This window comes from Ammospiza caudacuta, chromosome 10 (genome assembly GCF_027887145.1).
Source record: "Ammospiza caudacuta isolate bAmmCau1 chromosome 10, bAmmCau1.pri, whole genome shotgun sequence".
Taxonomy (NCBI): Eukaryota; Metazoa; Chordata; class Aves; order Passeriformes; family Passerellidae; genus Ammospiza; species Ammospiza caudacuta.
The window spans coordinates 12,358,331-12,371,828 of record NC_080602.1 but is presented as its reverse complement, the minus strand read 5'-3'; the positions used below and the strand labels follow the sequence as shown (position 1 = coordinate 12,371,828).

General features: G+C 40.3%; 1 protein-coding gene across 1 annotated transcript in view; it reads right to left on the bottom strand.

Annotated features, from left to right (window-relative positions):
* SCAPER (S-phase cyclin A associated protein in the ER) overlaps positions 1-13,498 on the bottom strand; it is a 136,337-nt gene that overhangs the window by 38,690 nt on the left and 84,149 nt on the right. Inside the window, exons 24-25 of the mRNA XM_058811238.1 lie at positions 11,977-12,092; positions 4,288-4,411 (exon numbers count right to left, since the gene is read on the bottom strand). Coding sequence (XP_058667221.1) covers positions 4,288-4,411; positions 11,977-12,092 — 240 coding nt within the window. The remainder of the gene's footprint in view (positions 1-4,287; positions 4,412-11,976; positions 12,093-13,498) is intronic.

Below are 13,498 nucleotides of genomic sequence, written 5' to 3'. Positions count from 1 at the left end.
CTTGCCTCAAAAACACTGAAAGTATACCTCAGAAGTCTCAGTAGGATGTCAGACTCTCTATGGAGTAACTAGTGAACCAAAGAAATGGAAGTGGCTCAGGAAGGGCATGGCCTTGAGATGGTGCAGGTGGAGGTTTCAATTCTAAATTCCCCACCCCTAAATCCTTCAGCATGTCATTACCTCTTCTATTCCAGCCCTGTTTCCAGGATTTACTACTCTCCACATGGGCTTATGTCCTGGTTTAGGGAAAATGTGGGAGAAAACCTCTAAAGGGGTTTCCTCTGGAAAGCAAATTCAAGAGGCTCCCTCCCCCATCTGGTTTGGGAAGAGATTTCCTTGGAGAAAAGTGGAAAAAACCTGTTTATTTAACAGGCGAAGCATTCACCAGCACAAAAGAAGAGAAATATTAACCAATAAAACTTGTTGTTGCTCTGAAGAGATGACACACTCAGCAAGTCCCTCTGAGGGCTGTGCTCAGCTCACTCAGTCTCTGATCAGTCCCTCTGGTGCTGGAAATGCCTCAGCCCAGGCCTGGCCCAGAGGCCACAGGTGGGAGCTGAACCCCTGCTGGTGTTCAGTCCAGAGCAGGTTTGAACAGCTCCAAAGAAAAGAGAAAAAAGAAAAAAATAACCACAGTCCAGGGAACTTCTTTGCCTCAGCTAGCTAAAACTAACTAAAAGCAAAGGAGAGCTCTGTCCTGCTGTCTGTCTGTCTGCAGACAATGCAGTCCAGGAGCAGGAATGTGGAGGAGTGAGTGCAGTGTCTGAAAACAAACTGTGCACTTCTTCTCTCCCCTCTCTGCTCTCAGAACCAGTCTTAAAAAAGGTGCAAAACTTTTTTTCTGGCCAGACCAATGGGGATAGGAGCATCATAAAGTCATCCCTGGTCAGGTTGTTATTAGGGACTGAGGGAACTGCAGTGCCACACAGCTGAACCCTGTGGGGACAGATGTAATTTCAAAATGGACTGGAAAAGCCCAGCAGCACAGATGTACCTTGGATTTCACAGCTCTTGCCATCATCAGTGCTAACATGGAGCTGCTTTATTTCATGCAGCACAGAAGACTAAAACAAAAACTGGCCACGAGTGGTGAAGAAACTGCAATAGGATGTATACTGTCATTCTGAAGAACCCAAACTACATGGCAGCACATTCCAGGCAAGAAGTGGAGGAGAAAAATTACTTTCCTGTGACTAGATAGCCAGATTATCTTAAACCCAGTAAAATGTCATAGGACACTAAACTCAAATATGGTCCAAATTTAAGCACTGTATTTTGGAGAAGAAAAAAGTAACCAGCAACTGAGTTTTGGTCCCTGCATTTGTTTGATGGCTACATCATCTAACATTCATTGCACATTCACTAATGATGTCTTAGAATTTTCAGATACTATTCCTTTAAAGATTGCCTTAAAAAACAATCACAGGGATGTGCCATGGTATCTCACAGACAGGTATGGTTTAGGTGCATGGCTTCTCAGATATCTTTTGGAAAGTACATGACTGCTGTCACTTGACTGGAAATAAGACCCCAAAGTATTAAATGATTCTTACATGCCTATAGCTCCATTAATTACTTGGTTGTGTTGGTATGAAACCTTCCAAAACACACAACTAGAAAAGCTACAATTATTGTACAACAATATTCTGGCTACAGTAGACAAAGAAGAGCAGAGACAGCAGTAAATAAATGAAGCTCCAACTCCAGCACAAGAGCTGTAGGAATGTAGGTGGAAAGGTTTGATCCATTAATCATGGAAATCAGGAAACAGCCCTGCTGTCCTCAACAGACACTGATTTAGGCATTACCAGAGCTAAGGAGGCTGAGGAAGGTAACAGGGTAAGTCAGGCTACAGAAGGTTTCCTACCAGTGCCTTAAGGCAGGAGGCAAAGAAAGGTCTGAACAGGATACTTCAAACTATTAACCTGGACAGGCTGGATGACACACACACACACAAAAAACCCAAAACAAAACTAAATCCACATGAAACTGGCTGCAAATAAGGTTCATACTGAATGTATTCAAGATTATATTGAAATGTTTCTCAAAACAGTACTGTTTCTGTGTTCAGCAAATATTGGTGTACTTGTTTAATAATTTGTTAAAACCTTGCAAATATATATTCTCATTTATTACTCCTGGTATTACTTTGGGTTTTATTTTCCAACAGTAATTGGAAATACACATGACATAGGCAAAGACTGCATCACATGGCTCATCCAACCAGGAAAAGTGGAGGCAGTTAAAAGTCTCTGGGGGTATATTTTAGTATTTTGGTATTCAGAGCTGCTCTCAGTTTGTACATTTCTTTTTTGTAAAAAAAAAAAAGAAAATTCAAACTTGATCTGATTTATTATATTTTCAAGAGAGAAAAATCAGGGTTAGAAAAGCAGCACTGTTTTTGGGTTTTGTACTCAAATATGCACTTCATGGAACTCTGAAGATATCCCAGTTTAAGGGCCAATTCTGCATGAAGAGAACATAAGAGACTTTCTGTATAGGAAAGAAAAGTCCACTGTGGATCATGGGAAACATTAAGCTTTAATTACAGTTTTGCTGCAATTCAAGGGTAGTATTTGGCAACAGACTGAAAAGAGCTCTAAGTGCAGTAAATTTTCCTTCTGCAGTATCTCTGAGCTCTAGGTGGCCTGAGAAATGCCCTCTGTGCTCCTGCAGGAGGTGCAGGTCTCTGTGCAGTGCTCCCTGTGAGGGCAGGCAGGCTCTGGCAGCACAGCAGCCCCGGGCACAGGGAGGTGCTGGGGGATTCCCCAGCCAGGGGTGATTCCCCAGCCTGACCCCCAAGAGCACCCTTTCAATAAAACTGTTTTACTCACCTTTATTTACAATAGGACAACACAAATAGAAAGGTACTTTTTCTTTCAAGTTGTCTCGGGTCTGGTACAGTTACATTTCTTTGCTCTATGTTCAGGTACTCATTCTAAATAACTTTAACTGGTACTGTGTCAAATTAACTTCTTTAATTAACTTGGTTTCTTTATTTTTTCTCACATAAACTTTTTGTGCTCCTTTTAACAATTTTTGCACTCTCCTTTTTTCTCTTAATCCTTTCTCATCTAACTTCTCAAGCTCTCTTTCTTTCTCTAATCTTTTCTCTTGCCCATCATTCAACTTTTTAAATTTTTTCTTTACATCTCCTGGTTAAAGGGGAGCATTAACAAACTTAACAATTCCTGACGTGGTTCCCTCAGTAAAAGTGGGTGGTGTTTTCTGCTCTCATTTTTATTACTCTCACTATTGATATTTTCTTTGCTTTACTCTGTGTAAAAGGAGAAAAATAGGAGGCTTTAGAAGGAGCAGCTGGTCTTACAGCTTCCTCTACAGGCTGAGGCAGAGGAGGTAAATTGTCACAGGACTCCCAAGCCTTATTCTTGATTGTCAACTTGAACTCTTGATTCTGACTCATCTCTCATAATTTTATAACTTCAAATTTGTTCAATTTTTTTTTTAAACTTAATCTCCAGAGTGCTGTCTGGGCCCTGGAAATCCATCCTGGGGGGTTATTCCCAACTATTCCCACTGCCCCGCCCCTTCCAGTGACACCTGACACCCCACGGCAGAGTGCACAGCCCGCACTCTGCTTTGTGCCACAGACCTCGGACCATCCTTTCCAAGTGTTCATCAACAGCCCTATGGCTTGTTGATTCTAACAGCGTGGCTTAAATTATTCAAAGTATGTACATAACTTTTCAATTAACAAACTGCTTGGCTCATGAAAACACATACACACAATTTATAAGTAAAAAACCAGGACTAAATATCTTATGATGAGCAGGTCACTATGAATTAAAAATGAGTTTTCAAATAAAATATTTAATGACATTTCAAATTAAATGAAACATTGGAAAATTAAAACTTTCATTGCTAAAGAGTCCTATTTAAGCACTTCAGCAAATCAGACTCTGGCAATGCATTGACCTGACTTAAGATTCGTGACACACAAGTAAGAATCAAACACACAGTCACAACTCATTGTGGTCTATACTCTAAATATTCCTATAGGGTGAATTAAAGAAAACAACCTCAGAAAAAGATAGAATATCCACTCACAGGGCCCCTGGTACACATGCTTTTGCAGAAGTCATTAGTAGAAGCAAATACATCAATTTCTACAGAGTACAGTAGATACAGCCACCAAATACAAACAACAAATGAATTTTAATCTTTCAAGCCTTTATTCTTTACCTCCTGGTGTTCTTATACTCTAAATACTTTAACATGTTTGTGAAGCATGCAAAAATTTACAAATTAAAGAAGTTATTTACCTACCGTAAACTGGTGTATCAACAGGTCCATCAGAAAAGTGATCTTATTACTAAAGAGAACATAGGTGCAGTTTTCTATGCAGTTGCTGCAGGTTAGGCTGTAAACATTTACTGTACTGCACAGTGACCTAAAAAGTCAGAAGGGAAGAAAAATTAGAATTTTACTTACTTAAGTAAATTAAAACCAAATAAATGGCAGCATCAAAAAATAAGCTTGCAGGAATTCACACTTATTTTCTTCAAATAATACCTTAAATGAAATCAATTCAATAACTTTAAAACAGTAAAGCCATACTTATCAGAAGCCACACACTCTATAGGTACTGCAATCTCCTGTAACCAAAACTCTGACCAGAACTGACACAGAATATCAGCCAATTTCACACCTGGATAGGTAACCTTTCTCTCTGTGTGGCTTACAGCTACAGAACACACTGACCTCAAGCCCTGCGGGAAGTACCTGACAGCAGCTCCCAGCTCAGCAGGGCCTGGGCTCAGCACAAGGGACAGGGATGCCCAGGGAGCTGGAAAAGCCACCAGGTGCTGGCCCAGGTGCTCTGGGGTCACATTGACCCCTCTCCTCAGAGCCTGCAGTGCTGCTGTGCAGCTCCACTGTCCCCTCCTCAGAGCCTGCAGTGCTGCTGTGCAGCTCCATTGTCCCCCCAGAGCCTGCAGTGCTGCTGTGCAGCTCCATTGTCCCCTCCTCAAAGCCTGCAGTGCTGCTGTGCAGCTCTATTTCCCCTCTCCTCACAGCCTGCAGTGCTGATGTGCAGCTCCACTGTCCCCTCCTCAGAGCCTGCAGTGCTGCTGTGCAGCTCCATTGTCCCCTCAGAGCCTGCAGTGCTGCTGCGCAGCTCCACTGTCCCTCAGAGCCTGCAGTGCTGCTGTGCAACTCCATTGTCCCCTCAGAGCCTGCAGTGCTGCTGTGCAGCTCCACTGTCCCCTCAGAGCCTGCAGTGCTGCTGTGCAGCTCCACTGTCCCTCAGAGCCTGCAGTGCTGCTGTGCAGCTCCACTGTCCCTCAGAGCCTGCAGTGCTGCTGTGCAGCTCCATTGTCCCTCAGAGCCTGCAGTGCTGCTGTGCAGCTCCACTGTCCCTCAGAGCCTGCAGTGCTGCTGTGCAGCTCCATTGTCCCCTCAGAGCCTGCAGTGCTGCTGTGCAGCTCCACTGTCCCTCAGAGCCTGCAGTGCTGCTGCGCAGCTCCAGCAGCACTGGGGAGCCCCACCTGTGGCTGGGGGAGAGGGCACAGCTTTGCAAGGGGAACAACACAAAACAAGCACATGCACAACTGCTCTCTGCACCATGGGCAGTGACTTCCATTTGCTCCAAATCAAAGTGTTCTCCTCAAAACAGGCCCTGCAGGGAAGCTGGGACCAGTCCTAGAGAATATTCTCACAGAGAAGATTAATCTTACCAAAGAGAACCCTATTTCAGAGTAAACAAAAAGTTTGTTTCTTGAGCTCTGCTTATCACAAAAGCCATCACTGTTACTTCACAAACACACACACAACACAAATGCATCATGAATACATCCAATATAAATACAGATGGCTAGACACTCAAACTGTTTCTCTAAAGTAAACCAAAATAAAAAGAACTTTCACTTTGTTGAGTTTTTCTCAACATATGAAAAAATGTGACTAAGTTCAAATAAGCTTCAAAGGAGAAAATAAATTATGAGCACTGCTGAAAGGTCATACAAAAGTGGGGCTGCAACAAACACCAAGTTACTGCACTGAAACCATCAAAGCTGGTATTTAACAGAACAAGCTGCAGACTAATTCAGAATACTTTTGGAGCTGAGTTTTAGGCTTTATCTTTCTCCTAAAACACTTTTTGGAACAACAAAATGATTTACACAATAAGGACTGTGGCTTTGCTGATGCTGGGCTCATTGCTGTGGCATCTGGTCCTTCAGCCTGGCTCCCCAGAGCTGAACTGGAAACCTCTCACATACATTGTATTTCTCAAGCAAAGGAAAGCTGGAAATGCTCAGAGGCCAGAAAAAGTGGAGTAAAATTCTTTAATTTGTATGGCTGGATTGTATTCTCTTCAGCTGGAGAATTTAGAAAATAAGTGAATGAACATTTATACTTTCCCTCCTTTTCTGACAATCATCATATTACTAGTTATATTAATCTAACTGTACTGGCAATTAATTTTACTGCCTAATTAAATCAATTTCAATCTGCAGCTTACATGACGTGAAAACAATATTAAATAAGGACTTATTGACCAAAGGCAGGTTAATTTTCATCTATTTCACCTAATTTTTACCATACAAGGATAACACCTAGAGATAATTGAAGCAGGACGCTTCATATGCATTTTCACAAATCTGTCTGCAACACTATTCTCTCTTCCTCTCCTGACATATAAAGGGATTTAGTTCCCCTTCTCTCAGTACTGCTGAAAAACATTTTCATTAGGCACCTCCTTCTATCTTTCATTAAGATTATTCCCTTGTGTAGGTATGTTTAGAGGGGGAGAGAAGAAACTACATTGGTAGTATCTATTTTCTGTTGAGAAGATGCTTTAAATCAGCTTCTGTCATTTTATCAGCTATTCTAAAACAAAGATCAATTCTATTTAAATATAAACATTATAATTCATCCAAAGTGTCAAATATGAACTTGTAGGTTAATTCTGACAGCATTTCAGAGTTCTGAGGTGATTTAGTTAATTCACTGCAATAAATGCTTTTTGATATATGGGATTCCTAATTCCTAAGAGGATAATTTATTTTACACTTGAAAACACAAAAACTTCTCACTTCATCTAAAGACCAAGTTCCACTGTACGAATGCATCACGCTTTCTTATTTCCCAAGTGACCCTCACGTCACAAAGAGTACTGCTGCTTCCAGAGACTCTGATAATGCCTTTGAAAAGGTGCTGGAAGCAAATGGATGTCAAATGAATTTTTCACAGCAATAAAGAGGGTTCCCTTAACTGATACCATAGGCTTGCTACCAGCAGCTCGTCTGAACACATTCTGATCACAGCGCGCTCAGCTCTGCCGCGGCTCCACGGCCTGACTGCAATCCAGCACCACGAGTGTCACACAGAAGTGTCCCCAGGTGGTTGGCAGTGTTAAATGGCAGATTAGAGACAGCACAACTAATTTCTTTACTTTAATCTTATTAAGAGAACAACAGCTGTCAACTGTCACCATTTCTGCACAAGGCCGCCGAGACAAGCGAGGGGCTGCGAACGGCAGAGCCACAACTTTATTCACCCACACCTTCAACTGGCTGGCATGGAAAACCCAATGCACTTTCCACCCTCTTCATCCCTTCTGGAGGAAAATAACTGCTCTGAATTGCAAAGGTGTTATCTCCAGAGATGCCAGAGGCAGCTGAAGGGCTGGAGCAGGAGGCTCTGCAAAGCAGGTGGTTATTGATTACGGCTATTGCTCTGAACTTTGTATCACAGCCACAAATCAGCTTTCAGCTCTGGCCCCTGCACGTTCACTCCAGCCCACGGCCAGGCTGCCCTCAGATGCAAAGCTTTCCTCCAGAGTAAATCCAATTATAAAAACCTCCTTATGGTACACAAGCTTGGAGCCAAAAAAGAAATCTGTCTTTAAACTAGAAAAAAATACGCATCTGTATGTTATGTTTATTTTACATGAATATGAAGGAGGAGGAGAGGAGGATTCATTTTAATAAATCTAGATCTCAACAGTTTATATATCTGCACGTGATTATTTTTTAATGTTAGCTCATCTTCATTTCCTCAATTTGCCTGATATAAACAAGTTGACAAACTTATATTAAAAATACTGAGGCATTAACAACATGCAATCATGGAAAACTAATCCATGATAGTGCATCAGGATACAGAGGCAAGAACTCAACTTATGCTTTACAAAACCCAGGGCATCATCAACATACAACAATTTACCTGTTTAAAGTGTAAAGCTCTTCCTTATTCTTACAACTTCTGATGTTACAAATGAACATATTTTGATTATCAATGAATAACCCTAAAAGCTCAGTTTGACAGTGCAATAATACAACACTAAAAACACTATCAAATTCAGGATGTGTTAATTCAGTAGAAAACTGCTCATTTTTAACCAGTTTGAATGTTATGCAGCAGTCTGATGGGGAAGGGGATCTTTATTGGAAGTTACCTGCTGAGTTGCAATGAATTGGGAAGTGAAATATTACTGAAAATGGTGCAAAGAATGACTGTAGAGTGGAATGGGTAAGGAACCATCAAGGTAAAAATATGGACTGAAACAACAATAAAACTTCATGAACAGCAACACCACAGCTTAAAAAGTGTATGTTCCTAAACACAAGTAAAAATTACACAGAACAAGATACAAAACCAGCTCTTAGCTTAAAATAGTTCTTAGTGAAAAATGTCATTCGTATCAATGCTATCCAAAATATTATGAGGACACTAATTTCTTCTTTTTATGTATGTAATTATGGTTTGAGCTTTTTTACCCTGATAATATTTGCTTTAAATATATGATGCAAGAAAGTGTATGAAAACAGAAGATATATTAAACTTGACTTCAATCCCATCTTAACTTGTAAAGGTCCAACCTTGTTCCTTACACAATTACTGCCAATTTCTCTTTTAAAATACTCATCACTCAAGGAAGTCAAAGCATTTCCCAAATGCTAATTAAACAAACCCTACAAGCCTCATTTGTTAGCAGGTTTGTTACCAACATGTCATGGTAAATGAGCTGCACATTGCAAGGCAACCCAGGGGAGGAGACTCATCTCCTGCTCCTCATCTGAAGGCATTCAATTGTTCTGCTGTGCAGCTCCCATTTGCTTTTCTGTACAAGAAGAATATCATAGGGCTCCAAAATCCTTACAAATTCTGCTGACTGTGTCTTGTTTTGTGGAGAAGTGGACAAATCCTGGAACACTACAAAATGCTGCTTTGAGAAATAATATGGCTGGACATTAATCTTTATGTTAACACCAAAAACAAAACTTACTATAACCCACTGTTTTCTCTTTCCCTTTTCCAGTGATTTATTTGAAGGGGAGGAAAATTGCCCCAACACCAAATGTATCATCTGTCTCATAAATGTCATGTCCTCCTCACAGCATTTCCCATCCTGCTGCTCTGACTACTGAGCTGGACAGTGGTACAAAACAACAGGCATATTGTTAAATCTTCTGATAATAAAGCTTTATCTTGTAGACATGGGATTAAAGTTCTGAGCTGCACCATACAGCCAGGATTTTGGGGAAAGAGAGATGTAGATAATAGCCCATGTAATCTCCTCACCTACTTGTAAATAGCTTATCCTCATCACAAAGCAACAGACGAATTCTCAATTTAAGATGAGTACAAATGGTTAAACATTGCAAGAACCCACAAACAATCTGAAGTACAGCAGTGTCCTTTAGCAAAGCATATTTGGCTGGGGGAAGACTGGAGGGCAATTCATGGAAGATCTTCATTCAACTTCCCTCCACAGGGCTTTGCTTTGTCTTTAAACAGAGAAAATTGCTAGAGAAAACTGCTCCTTCACTAGATTCAAAGTTCAAGAAATCAGGATGTAAATGACATTTGCACAAAAGAAAGAAAAGTAACTTCAAACTTGTTTCAACATTAAATGAGAAATGTGATCTGAATTTTCTTCCTCGTTTAAAGAATTAAACATATTCGGTGATTGCCCTTTGTTCTGAACCTCCCTTGAACACTCTGTATGCGAAAAATTTCTTCAATCCTTTCAGTGAGACCCTAGCAATACCTGTGAAAATGGTTTGTGCCTGGTTCAAACTGCTCATAGCAAGTCTCACCCTCTGGAACTATTGTTGCTTTCAACAGTTGAGGTGCAGATTGCACAGAACATTCTTCCCCACCAAAAAGGCCACAGAAATACCAAGAGAGGAGCCTCTGCATCCCAGGCAGCAAGACCAAGATCCTTGGGCCACTTCCAGCTGACTCCAGACTCCCTAAGCCAGACTCTCACAGACCAAGCCTGCAAGAGCAGTTTGCTTTAGAGAGCAGGATCCTGTGTCAAATGACGTGCAAGCTGATGGATAACTTCCCAACTGCCATACTTTCAGGTGCTTACAAACTGGAAACTGCAATTTGCTGTGAAGTTGAATGAAATGCTGTATTTCAGGAGTGGAGCAAAGCTCTTCAGAAGATGTTTTTAACACACAATGCTGTCAGAACAGTTTATATGAATCTCTTTTCTGCCCCTGTACTTCCTTCGGAAATACAGCTAGTGGAAAATCTGTCTTAATAAAACAATGTTTAGAGAATTTTTCAAAGATGCAAAAATTATTTTTATAATTCAGTCATGAACAGGCTCAGGAATCTGAGTGATCACTGGTCTGAAAGGGCTGTGAGATAGACAGTGACTGTTAGAGAAAGGAGAACCTCTCATCGACTGCTGGGATGTGATTTCTGTTACACAAATGTGGCTGACATGGGGCTTTATTTGTCAGCACAAAAGTACATCCTCAAAATGCCTCACAAACTTCAAACACAATGTTTTCAGCAATGTAAACACAATGTTCTCAAACCTTCTCAACAAAGGTTACCAAAACAAGACTATTCTTAAAAGGAAAGAACAAAAATCAAAGATGTATGGGTTGTGCACATTCTAAGAATTTAAACTCAATTTAAACTAGGCTTTATGGGGGCATATAGTGCAATCCTGTCCCTAGTGAAGTTTATCCCACACTGATGAGATCACTCAAAATTAGAGACTCTGAAGATGAAGAAGATCCAGGGCTGTCCATGAGCTGCTCCCCACAGGCCCAGCTCAGGATTGCACACCAGAGGAGCTGGCTGGACCTGCAGCAAGTGCATTTGGCACGACTGCAAAGGCAGGGATTTTATTTATTCTCTTAGAAGTGCAAAGTCAAGATATCTAAAAATGTTTTTTCCTTAGTGGTCTTTCCTAGCACTTCACACTTATGTATGTCCCATAATGCATTATCAGCCAGTTTTCATCCAAACTCTCACACTACATTACAGCAGTGCCTAAATTACAATTACACCAATATTACAAAATATCTACAAACTATGACAATGGTACACACCAGGATATTATGGGTTTGCACTAAGACCATGCCCAGCTGTGCTCTGAAAGCACCTATGTGCTCTTGACTGTATAAAACCTACAGTTAGAGATTAGGGAAAAGAGCATGCTTTTGAGGTACCAGGCTTTGCAGGAATTCTGTATAGTCACCACCTTCTTTTTTAGGGATTAGGCATTTAAAGCCTTCCATTCTTCTGTTCTGTAAAGAGGAATTTCTCTAATCCACAAGAATTTTGATTTACCTGTTTGTAGACGCCCTTTCAGCTAGCAGTATCTTGCAACTATTTAATTTTGAAAGCAGACAGATTCCTGTGAATTACAACCCTTTAAAAAATTCCCCTGCTTCCCACTAGAGATCTCTGCAGACTAACTTCAAAAGATATGGATCTCCTCCTCTGTTAAAACACAGTTTTGTCTTTTCTCTTTTTACACAATTAGCTGCTGTTCAAATATATCACAGCTCAAACTAAAACCACCAAGTTAGTAAACCAGTGGCTGAGTGGAAATGTCTTTCCCCTTCCATGGCACATAGAACAGCACAGTTTTTTGCTCTAAAGTCCCACCCAGGACTAGGAGAAGAAGAAGCAGTGAAGCAGCAGATATGAAATGAATATTCCAGTGATTCTAAGTGCAGGTGAAAGACCCATCAAACTCACTTAAAGGGAACCCTGGCAGCTGCATTCAGGTTGGTGGGAGAAGTCACCATCTGAAGAACATTTTCCAGAGCAGTCAGTCCTCCTGCAGCCCGGAATGCAATTTTATCTGCTGCGTTCTGGAGAAACACAAACATAGAAGAGAACCAACAGAAATTAAAGAAATGTTTACATAAAGGGTACATCTGACACTTGTGGATTCTGCCAGAGTAGAAAGTCCTTAATACATTCATTTAACATGTTGGACACTTTTGAAAAAGAGCATTTCACTGCCCACGTAGAGCAGGAATTGAAACTCTCAGGTGTTATGTTCTCAATTATCACATATACATACCCAGCACTACACAGGTAATACACTTCAATACCATATTTTCTGTAATGACATTGAATTACAGGGACTTTAATAAAGTTCACCTTTATCTGTTGCCATTACCTTTGGAGCTATGCTGCTTTGTATGATTTTAAAAATACAGACAATTTCCAGATGGGTAATTCCTCCTTTTTACAAACTTTTTCAACAGAAGACAACCTCCAGGCTTGGTTTATGAAAATGCATAAAATAGCTTAGGCAGATCCCTTTTCCGAGGTATCCACTTGGAACTTGCACATACCAGAATTTTGCACTTAATTCCCATCCTATCGTTATTGTCACAGTTTGCAAATGACTGGGGTTTTGCTGCAGCAGATCCAGTATTTTAGAACTTATACTCTTGTCCTTTCCTACAAAATTGGTTTAGTGTCCTCTGTTTACAATAAAGCAAGTAAAATCTTCTTATTCTCTACTTCTAAGCTGCTAATTTTGTAGATTTTTGGCAGTTTGTATTTGATCATTCTGATTTTGTCAGATGATGATATACTAGTTAATAAGAAATAATTTCTTCTTTTTTCCGCCAGCGTTGCAAGCACTTCACATACAGGGAAAAAATGGGAAATCCTCTATGAACACGATTATTACTAGTCTATAAAGAATGTATTCTACTGTAACAGACTGCCTAACAGTCTGTTAAAAAACCCTAATAACTCTGACAATAAAATATTTATTTGAACAACTACAAAAATAATTAAAGAGCTCTAATATGATTTAGATGGGCAACATTTTTCCCTATGAGATCAGACACTGCACACAGAAGTACATCTTACTTTTTATTTAAATCATGTAACTTTCTCTCCATTAAGTTTCTGTCAAGCAAACAGCTACATTGTATTTAATTTACAAGCTACAGAAAAGCTATTCACAGAAGGCAGATATTCAAAAGGGAAGCATTTTTCCACAATTAATATGAACTGCGTTTAGATTTTTAAACAACCAAAAGATTTATCTTCCAAGGAATACCTGGCCTCCAATGAGTGGAAATCTGTGTGCCAACTCACCAAGCAGCTAAGAAAATCAACCAGTGATTTCCTACTGGCTAGTTGATAAGTAAAATTTCTAGCAGTTAATTTTAGCCCAGTGAGCCCAATAAGTGTGCCTTAACTGCAGAGTTATTTTTGAGTTTCACTCATATATTCTTCCTCTGCTTCCTTT